At 45.0% G+C, this 11,410-nt stretch overlaps 1 protein-coding gene across 2 annotated transcripts in view; it reads right to left on the bottom strand.

Annotated features, from left to right (window-relative positions):
* Positions 1-214: 214 nt before the first annotated feature.
* Positions 215-11,410, bottom strand: part of LOC147110513 (uncharacterized) — a 30,037-nt gene continuing 18,841 nt past the window's right edge. For both annotated transcript variants that reach the window (XM_086000546.1, XM_086000547.1), the window contains one exon: positions 215-5,382. In XM_086000546.1, the coding sequence (XP_085856672.1) occupies positions 870-2,549 (1,680 nt within the window). In that variant the 5' untranslated portion in view covers positions 2,550-5,382 and the 3' untranslated portion in view covers positions 215-869. The remainder of the gene's footprint in view (positions 5,383-11,410) is intronic.

Raw genomic sequence — 11,410 nt, 5'->3', positions numbered from 1 at the left:
CCACTATATAGATAAGATCTGGTAGCTGGCTTGATAAAAGGCATAGGAAGGTGTGTATTCAATGGCAGCTCATCAAACATTGGGTGCCATTTACTTAGAATAATCAATGCACTTTGGTAGGAGCTGCAGTACACAGATGCAATTTACAGGTGACGCTTGTAATCTGTGTAAAGTCTGTGGGTTGTGCAGTTAATAAATACACAGACTTCAGAAGTAACAAACAAAACAGGTCTTTACTATTCGAAGGTCCGGGCGAATCTGCCCAATAACTCCTGGCACAACACTTATATACTGGTGTGGTCACTATCGGTATTACAGTATACAGAAGCCAAACAAATAGTGCCACACCTAAAGTAGTTCCCTTAAAGGTGAACGGTTACATTCAATAGTTCCCTTAAAGATAGACGGGTACATACACTACAATCCTCCCTTTTTAGCTTATTACTTACAGAGTCCCCGTTAAACATACATATCTTCAACTTCCTATAAAACAAATTACAGATATAATCTCGGTGGAAACAGTTCACAGGTTCAGTCTCTGCGGAAACAGTTCATAGATTCAGTCTCTGATCTTGACTCGTTCCGAACAACATCTCTTTGGTGTAGCCGGTTCACATGGCTAACGTGGCTCCTCCATAGTCTTTTTCTTGACGTCACAGTTTGAACTTTCGTCCTGTTGAACCAGCAGTGCGGACTTTTACAACCAACTGGCTGTCTTGACATTTTCCAGTTTTTCAACTAATTTAGCTCCTTTCGTAATGTCCCGCCTGGAATGGTAGAAGTGCTAATATTTTAGACAATTATTATCTTCTGCTTCTTTTTCTTTTCTGCCTTTTTGAAACTCTCGGAGCTCCTTTCTCGGCTGCCAGCTATAGCGCCACCAACTCTCTATGTTCCTTAGACCTTAAGTGCTTCCTCCGGATTTCAGCACTTTGGGAGTTCTCATCACAAGCTGGGCAGACCACATCCTCGTAATATTCAGTGTCACTCAACAGGTCATGGTAATATTCGGGTTCGTCCTGAGTTAGGCCAGCGAGAGAGACTTCTTCTTCCTCCTCACCCGTCTGGACGTTAGCTGACGGTGGTTCCTTCCCTAAACATCTTTCTTGAAAAGCCGCCTTCATGCATTCATATTCATCCCGCTCTTCCTGGGTTATCTGCCATTCCTTCACGACGGACCTCATTTGTGAGTTCAATACCTTCCTTTCCATCGGTAATTGCGTTATCAGGCTATTTAACCCTTCTACTGAAGTAACGGGTTCCACATTCTTCTGTTCACCTTGACATGATTCAACGTACTTTTGGCATCCTTGTAAAATTTGTGTTGCCACCTCAGCTATCTCCGTGACTTTTGAGAGCTCCGAACTCGTTCCCCCTGAAGATTGAAGCTCGTGTTCAGATTGTTCCCCTTGCAGAGTCTTGTCCTTCAGCATATGAAGGAGTTGGCTGACCGTTAACTCTTCCCTGGGAACACGGTGGATCAGAGTCTTCTCCATTTCCTCCACCTCTTTCTCCAAAACTTCCACCTTACGTTCCTCTTGAACTTTGGCTTTCAGCGCTCGGAAAAGTTGCGCCCTGATGCTCTCTAGTTCATGTTCAGGGACCATTCTTACAGTGTCCTGTTCTTCCACTGAAAGGATTCCCAGTTGAATCTGTTCTTCAAGTTGTTGAACCTCGGTCATTGCCACCTCATATTTGTCTTGGGTGTCCTTCAATGTTTTTATAAGTTCTTGGACATCCTGTCTTTCATGCTCTGCCATGATTTTCACCTCTAATTTCTCATCTATGGATGGATCTCCTACCGATGAGTCTGTCTTGGCCTTGAGCTCATCAAGAATTTCCTGCAGCCTTTGGACTTCTTGCTCATGTTCAACCTTTAGTTGTTCATATGCTTCTACTGAAACTAGCTTTTCGGAGGCTGCCGAGTTAACCCCCTCCAGAATTGTAGCCTGGGCCTGTTCATACTGTTCTTTCAACTTCTCACACTCTGCTTGTAAGGAGTCGTAGAGAAGAACTGGAATAAAATCCTGGCTCCCTGAAGATTCCTCTTCCTTTGGTTCATTCTGTAAATATTCTAGTTCCTGAACAGCATCAGGGGAATGTGATTGGTATTTGACCACGATGGCTCTATGGTCGCTCTCTGCTTGAGCTAGCTGTCTCTGTAGTCTTTCCAGGTTCTCCCATTCGGTGTCCCAGAACCTTCCCATATTTTTCATCTCTTGTACGAGACGGTCACTCAACTGTTCTAATTGTTGTCGTACTTTGACATAAGTTTGCGTCCGAGCTCGGTGTTCTTCCGTCATGGATGAATCCTTTGCTTGAACAGGCTCAGAATTCTCTGTCAACCTGGAGTTCTGCTCTGCAGCTTTATTCTTCTTGGTACCATAAGTCCTTCTGCATGTCTTCGTTTTCTTTTCCATCGTCGGCAAGTCCCTTTTAGCCTTGTCTTCCATATTCGACTTGGTCTTATCATCATCCATTTCAGAATCTGAGCTAATAGCTTGCACCGAGTCCTCCCTCATTATGGCTTTTAGGTAATGCCATTCCATGTCTATTTTCTTAATCCACTCCCGTCCTAGAAGTGGTGGTACTCACTCAGGTAATACGTACAAGTTCATTCTTGGGTGTTCTTTACCCCTATCTCTCACCTTGACTCTTATTTTCCCCACGGGGTATACGTTATGCCCCGTGTATGTCTGTAATACGAACTTGGTATTTCTTAAAGGTATGTGAGAGAATAGCCGGTGGTAGTCCCTTCGGTTGATGACTGATAGAGCTGATCCAGTGTCCAGCTCCATTCTTACTTGGACTCCAGCTATTTTTAGTATGACCCAGATGGCCTGTAGATCCGTTTCTTTACCCACATTGTGGATTCTCAGCCTACCCAGCTCCTGGTTGTTTGGGTCTGAGTCTGAATTCTGTTCGTCTGAACTCTTCTCAGCCACCTTGTGTATCTTATTGTACTTTTCTTGTGGTGGCTTCCTTTGATTATTGGTCTTTTTCCCGGACCGGCATACCTTCGCGATGTGACCCAGTTTGCCACATTTCCTACACTCTTGGTTCTTAAACCAGCATTGATTCTGGTCATACGTGGTCTTCCCACAACGGTAGCATTTTGTTGTGCTTGAAGTAATTTGGTCCACCCCAAGTGCCGCCGCCTTTAGTTGCATTTCCGCCATTCCTTTCGCTGCGGCTTCGTGCGATGCAGCTATAAGGACAGCCCTGTCCAGTGTGAGGTCGTTCTCTTCCAGTAGTCGCTTCTGCGTCCCTTCTTTGGACAATCCGCATACGAACTTGTCCCGCAGCGCTTCTGTCAGATTCCCTCCGAACTGGCAGTATTTCGCTAGCCTACGCAGTTCGACCAAGTATTCCGCATTGCTTTCGTCTTTCTTCTGCGTTCTTGCGTAGAATTTGAATCGTTCAGCCAGCATCAGCGGTGTGGGGTTCAAATGGTCCTTCAGCACAGCCACAATCTCTTCGAAGGTCTGATCCGCTGGTTTATTTGGTGCTATTAGATGCTTCAAGAGCCCGTATGTTTTTGCCCCCATCGAGTTTAGCAATGTTATCGCCTTGTCGTCTTCCTCTATTTTGTTGGCTTCGCAATAGATCTCTATGCATTCCACGTACGTGGCCCAGTCTTCTATTTCCGAATTAAAGTCATTAATATTCCCTCGCTTAGGCATTTTTCTTCCCTTGGGAGCAGCACCAGTATTTCTTTAAGTATTCTTATTTATTTGTTTGTTTCTAAGATGGCGGTTTTCCCGCGAAATCGGCGGTTTCCCGCTCTTTCCTTCTCTCCCCGCCCACTTCAATGGCGGTATGTCAATCAAGATGGCGGTTTTCCCGCGAAAATGGCGGTTTCCCGCTCTTCCTTTCTCGCCCCGCCCACTTCAATGGCGGTTTCCCGCTTCTGGCGTCTTCTCCGCCTAATGGCGGCTTCCCGCGTTTCTTCCCGGTGGAAGGGGTACGCTTTCCCCACAGCGGACAGGTTCAGCCGCTGGCTGGCTTCCGCACAGCTCCCCTTACTCGGCTATGTCTTTTCCTCCCGCCCGCACGGCCCAACCGGCGCTGGGTACACCCCGTTAACGGAGGACAGTTCAGCCGCTGGACTGGCTCTCGCGCAGTCTCTCTCTCCATACCCGGCTCTGTCGCTCTCTCACCCGCACGTTCGGTGCTACCGGCCCTGGGTACCCCGTTGGTGGAGAACAGTTCAGCCGCTGGACTGGCTCTCGCGCAGTCTCTCACCCCGTTTTTGGCTGTGTCTCTCACCCACTCCCGCACGTTCGGTTTTGCCGGCTCTGAGTACCCCGTTGGTGGAGAACAGCTCAGCCGCTGGACTGGCTCCTCGCAGTCTCTCTCTCCGCACCCGGCTCTCACCCGCACGGTTCCCGTTCGCCTCCCCAGCCCTCTCGCAGACCGGTGTTTCCCTCCCCGGCTGCGGCTGGGTTTCTCTTCCCGCGCCTACTCGCAGGCTCAGCGCTTCGTGGCTGCGGTCGCTGCCCGGATTTTTCCCGCCGATCGCGGTCCGGCTGTCACCCGACGCCGTTGGACCCGACTTTTGGCCGGCACAGCTCCCCCTCGACCGAGGTCGAGTGCTCTGCCCTTATCCTCCGGATACTTCTACACCTTCCCCTACTCACAGTCTCTTCGGCCGCCTTGTTCCCTGCTGATCGGCTCACTCCGCACCGTGATAGAAGGGTAGTCAGTGCCTGTTGCTAATGGAAGCTTTTGTTGCTAAAGTCTTCCACCTTTCTCCTGTTGCAGCCTCGTGTTTTCTTCCAGCAGCACGACGAGGGCGGTTGCCTCTCTTCGACACTCTTCTTGCTTTGGTAATCTTGCCGCAGGGTACGATCGGACTCGTCGCCACTGTAAAGTCTGTGGGTTGTGCAGTTAATAAATACACAGACTTCAGAAGTAACAAACAAAACAGGTCTTTACTATTCGAAGGTCCGGGCGAATCTGCCCAATAACTCCTGGCACAACACTTATATACTGGTGTGGTCACTATCGGTATTACAGTATACAGAAGCCAAACAAATAGTGCCACACCTAAAGTAGTTCCCTTAAAGGTGAACGGTTACATTCAATAGTTCCCTTAAAGATAGACGGGTACATACACTACAATCTGTTTACTTAAACTCTTCCTAGTGTTCACGTACCATGACAACCAAAAAATCGCATTGTTTGGCATAACAGCTAATTTTAACTTTTACAGTCTATGAGCAGAATCTGATCTGTTTACATTGGTTGTTGCAGTTTTGTTACTCCGTCAAACAGAAATGTTAATGCCTCTGCGGAAGTCTAGTACAGTCCAGTAGCGAACGGCAAGCGATGGTAGCAGCACATCCAAGCAAAAGGTCAACTTTGAATGCTCACATATTCCTTTAGGGGGAAGAAAAGATTTCACTAAGTTTGATGATGACTGTTGTATTTTAAGTTATCTATGCAATATTTAAAATTTATTGAATCCTCCCTTTATAATGTAAAGGAGGGCCTACTATCCAAGTTGCAATCAGATGGAATCATTGCCATCAATTTTAGCTTGAGATGAGGAGGAACGCAGAACCAGTGAAGTGATGTATCCAGCCTGATTTCCCTCCCCCTGAAACTTCAATATGTCCAAGGTTGGTGTATACATTCGAGTACAGAATGTGTTCTTAATTTTAGCTAAGTGAAATTTTCATTTTAGTGTCTGTCCCATCTGATTTATTGATGATCATTTCCTGCAGTCAGACATTTTGGCATGAAACCAACTTAAAACTGCATATATCTTGTGATAAAAACCTAATCATCTGTTCTTTATATTACTTGGAAACAGTAATTTCATTCAAACATTACATGGTGCAACACTGATTTGCACTGATGAGTATGTGTTGAAAATAAAACATAAGGGTTTCTATTTACCAGTAATTGATTATCTATATCTAAATGTTCTGTTCATTACTATGGAACAGCTATGCATGGTGCTGATTTTAAGGATAAAGGTCAGTTGGCTTGTTTTTGTGCTGTATACTTACAGTAAAATTTGTTCTAAATGGCTGCTCATGATCAGTAGTGGTAGATGGATATGTTATTGATTTAAATGTGTGCAAGATTCATTCTGTTGTTATTCCTTATTAATGCATTGTAAAGGCTTGCTCTAAATGTTTCAGACTGAAATTAATCCGACTGCAAGCCGTTTTATCGCCCTGTCGTGCTTGTCGTCTCATACCTGGGTTTTCTGCATAAGAATGTTAACATAGTAGCCTCAGAAGAAACATTTTGTAATAATTGACTGGTTGCTTAGCAACTGTTTTGTGCACCCAGGATGTTTTTGCCAAGACAGCAGGTCAGTAAATTTGAACATGCTATTATTAGAGGATATGGTATATAATTTATTTGATATTGATAACATTTGCTTACGCAAAAGCATGCTTAGCTTGGTACAATGACAATATTATATCAAAATATTAGTACAGCTTAAAAATAATGGCTTTAATTGATGGCTTACTGCTAATTTGGCAATGCAATAAGAGGTACCAGCCACAATAGGAGGTTCAAAGCATAGTCAAAACAATCTTTCCATTAATGACATTTATTTTAAAAATTTGCCTGCTTTCAGTAGCAAATATGAATTGGTTTATATGCAAAGTCCACTGAGTATACTAATAATGTGCCACCTAAAAACAGTACGATAGTAAGAGCCATTGCTTTAGTAGAATGAAAAATATCATTGCTGGAAGGACTTTAAAACAAAAGTACAAGAATCGATCCAATTATTAAAAGTAAATAATATCCACAGGCCACTGTGTTTTCTGGTGCCTTTCGCATGATGTTTTAAAAAGTATATTGGCCCGTAATTTCCGATAGGAGGCTTCCTGCGTGCGGAGGCCTCCTATCGGGGGAAAAAAATCTACGAACTTACCTGAGGGCTCCTGAGGTCCGGACACTTCCGCTCCTGGGCCTCTCCAAAGTCGAAATGCGCAGGGCCCACATATCCCAGGGGCGCATGCAGTTCACAAGTGTCCCTGGGATCACGTAGGCCAGGCCAGCCAATAGGAGAAGGGAATCTCCCTTCATACTTTTGACAGATAGACCTGTCAAATATATGAATGGAGATCACCCCAAAAACACACAAACATTAAATACATTTTTTAAAAACCATCACGTTTTTAAAATGAGTTAAAATTACATTAAATTAAATATTTTAAACATTTTTTACGGGGCTAAAAATAAACTTTTTTTTAAAAAGTTGAGTGGAAAAAAAAAAATTTAAACTTTTTTTCAACTCTTTTATGTTGGTAAAAGCAGGCCTTACTCCTGCTTTTACCAGGCGTAAGCTTTCTAAGGGTTTTCAGCGGGCGGAGGTTCTGCAGAAAGCGAAACTTGACAGAGCATTCTTGACAGATCGGAAATGCCAGTTTTCGCCTGAAACCGGCATTTCCGATGGCCCTACGGGTGTGTAAACAGCTCGTACACACCCATAGGCATCGGAAAATACGGGCCATTATTTTTTGTATATTGATTCTTCACCTATAATATTCAGGTATAAAGGTATCAGTTTAAAAACTTTTATATTCTGAATTTTTGTCCTCCTTAAGATAATTGATGTAGCTGGGGTTTGGAGCACTTCACTTTTGTCAGACTGTGTCAGTATCTGGCATTCCCAGTTCAGGCATAACACATCCTGCATATAGCTCTCTCTGTACGCCGCCCCAACAATGTAATCCTCTCCCAAACTCAGAACAGCTCCCCTACTGCATGATTAGCATTTCCATTCGTAAAACCAACGATTCTTTTGGCCTCCCTTATTAAGATTGCCAATTTAGTGTTGATTTGTGCCACATTACGGGCAGTTTTGTGTTGTGGGGCACTAGGAACTGGATCTAGACTACCCATAGGCAACCCCTAAAGACAGTAGAAAGACCAAGCTTTTATCCAGTTGTGCTGGGCTGGATTTAAATATGGGTCCCAGAGATGAAAGAACACAATGTTAAGCGACTGCTATGTAGTCCCCAATTTAGTACCAATTATTAACTATAGTGTCATCTTACTGTATACCGAGAATAACTTGGTACATAATTGGAGACATCAAGAATTTCAATTTTTTGACAGAATACTATTCTGATTTACCTAATTAACCCTTGGAAGCACAAGCCTAATTGCACCCTGGATAGATTTTTGTATTCAAATAACATAATTAACTTTGATTACTTGAATATGCATGATTTCTGCTTAATTTGAGCGGGTTATGCATGAGCAGAATCTAGATTTACAAGTGCAACAGTAGGATTCTCATTGACTATACAGACTCTTCAAACCTAAGACTGAAATGATCCAACAGTTGTTACCATTGACAAGTAGAAGGGAAAGAGGGACTGCAGCAAATACCATGGAATTTTGTTTCTTTTGATAGCTGGGAAAATACTTGCAAGGGTGCTTCTCAATTGACTGCTTCAAACAGTTGTTGACTCAATTCTCCCAGAACTACAGTGCAGGCTTACAGCAAATGCATTGCTATTGACATAGTTTTCATCATTCAAAGATGTGCGGGTTAGGTTGATTGGCTATGATAAAATTGACCCTTAGTGTTAGGGGGATTAAATACGTGGGGTTACGGGGATAGGGTGGGATATGTGTTGGTGTAGGGGTTACGGGGATTGGGTGGGATATGTGTCGGTGCAGGCTCGATGGGCCGAAATGGCCTCTATCTGCCCTGTGGGGTTTCTGTGATTCTGTGATTCAGAAGAAATGAAGCATGGAGCAGCATAAGGACTTGGTCTTCATTGACCTGACCAAAATTTTTGACTGGGCCAGCCAGTAGGATCTGTGGAATTTGTGGCCAAGTTTGGGTGCCAGAGAGACTTGTGTCAGCTCCATGAATAAAGTCAAACAAGGGTGCGTACTTGCGCCTATCCTCTTTGGACTCTTCTTCATGGCTATACTTGACAATGTAACAAGGGGCCAAGATGTGATTGTTCACATATACTTACACAATTTAGGGAAGCATTTCTACCTGTGTAGACTTTGAGCCTTGACAAACAGCATATAGGAGGCCATAGTTGGACATCTGTTTGCAGCTGACTGCACTCCAGGGGTACACACTCAGGAGGATCTGTAGCTCAAATACTGACTGATTTGCCACAGCAGCAAAAAACCGTGCCCGTATTATAATCCTGAAGAACCCTGACATGCCCATGTATAAGCCATCCCCAGGAAAACTCTCTCAAACTAAGCATCAATATTGGTAATTTTGGCTAAAGTGGCAATTGGTTCATTTATTTGAGTAGAGTGTTGTCAGATGATGTGCAAATAGATGGTGAGGTGCTCTCTCACATCAAAAAAGCCAGCTCTTCATTCAGAAGACTGGAAACACATCTCTTGAACCAGCATGGGATCAAGCTGAAAACAAAGTTGAAGGGGCTTATGCTATCGCCCCTTTTTATATGGTTACAAGGTCCAACTGTCTCGGAGCCTCCTTTCCCTACAAACAGTAGTCCTTGAACAATCCAAACTTCAAACACCTTTTTTCTAACTCACTTAACACAAAGCAAAACCACACAGTACATCTTTCAGCTCTTCCCACGTCCCTTGAACCTTGCCTTTTTATGCTCAGCTGGCTGGGAAGAGTCTCCTCCCGCTCCAGCCATACCTTTAATCTAGGATCAGGGCCCTCATCAACCTGCGGCTGGCATATACCCCAAATCACCCTGCTACAGTGGATATACTGGCAGTCCATTGTGCACACCAAGGGCTGAATTTTAATGGGGAAAATGGGCTGGGAGCGGCGGGGGCTCCGAAGCGGTCGGGAGACTGGGAGAACGGATTTCCTGCAGGTCCTGCCAAATTTAACGGCAGGACCTGATTTGCAGATTGAGAGGCTGGCTGGCTCCAAGTGCGTAGGCCTGCGGCACTAGGCCGCAGGGAGGGAGGGATCACATTTGGGCAGATGGGCGGCCAGGGGCGGGGGGGGCGGTTGGAAGCGATCGGGGTCCTGGACCAGCACAGGGGCGAGGGGGGGGTGGGGGGCGATGGAAGTGATCGGGTGGCCGGGACCAGCACGGGGGGAGGTGTTGGAAGCAATCGGGAGCCAGGACCAGCACAGGGGTGGGGGGCGGTGGTCAGGTGAAGATCGGGCGCCAGAGGAGTGGGGAGGGTGGATGTCGGGTGTAGATCGGGGGCCGGAGGAGCATGTGGGGGTGCTCTCCAATCGCAGGGGTGGGTTAGCTAGAGACCCTGGATCGAGGAGGTAGTTGTAAAAGCACTTATCTCGTGGATCCAGCAGTCCTTGCCTCCCATTAGCTGGCGGATTTCACGAGGCCTGCAATACCGAACAGCTAAAGTTGAATTTAAAATAGAGGTTAAAGCAGAGGCTTCCAGCCTCATTATGATATTTAACTGGACGACCTGCCTCCTGGGAGCGGGTTGGCTGCCTGCCCCCCCCCCCCCACCCCGTCCTGCCTCTGTTAAAACTGGAAGTGGGTGGGTTGAAGACGGGTTCTGGTCTTTAACTTCCCACACGATCCCAACCCATCTGTTTTGTATTAGGATAAAATTCTGCCCCCCCCCCCCCCCACATAGCAGGACAAAAGTACAAACTGCAAAATATTCAATTGAGCCAAGACCACGAGCATTGAGACCATATTCTGTATTAACAGCTTGATCTTGTCAGATAATACAGTGGTGGTTGTGGAGTTGAAGGTAGTGGAGAAGAGATTGAGCTGGATGTCATTAGTATACATGTGGAGGCTGATTCCATGCCCCTGGATCATGTTGCCAAGGAGGGTGGCAGTGTTGGTGGCAGCAGTAGCAGTAGTAGCCTAGGATGGAAGCTTGCACCACTCTGAAGTGACTCTCTGCAGTTGGGAGGAGATGGAAAAAATATGTTGCAAGAAGAACACAGAGAAACTAGACTGGTACCAGTGGACCTTAGTAACTCCTATTGAGCATTGTCTTAGTATGCTTGTACTCTAGCCCTATAACCAAAATGGTGTGCAATTTACAGGATTTTAACTATTTGAAACTGATTCAAAGTGGTCCCAAGGATGCTGGAGATAATTTCTGGCACTTTTTCAGTATTAATGGAATTAATTGTTCTAAAAGCATTTGCAATGAGTAGAAAATAACTATTCATATGCATTAGGTACAATTTAGATGTACCTCAGTACATCTATGTACAGATGGTGTATGCATACAGAATGTATGAATTATTTGGTTTGTTGCTTACTTTCTGCAGAGAGGAAATGCTTCTTAAGAGCAAACCAAATGATGCTGTCCACTGAGGAACTGGCATTCATTTGTCTGGCATATCCAATGGATGTGCCAGCTGTACACACATTAGGTACTCCTGCATAAATAGCATACATTTCACATTATGACATGCTTGTTTCTTGTAGAAGCGGTTCCCATATTTATAGAATACATGTTTCAA

Source organism: Somniosus microcephalus, chromosome 11, assembly GCF_052327205.1.
Source record: "Somniosus microcephalus isolate GS21.2 chromosome 11, FLI_Smic_1.0, whole genome shotgun sequence".
Taxonomy (NCBI): Eukaryota; Metazoa; Chordata; class Chondrichthyes; order Squaliformes; family Somniosidae; genus Somniosus; species Somniosus microcephalus.
This window is presented reverse-complemented; position numbering and strand designations above follow the sequence as displayed.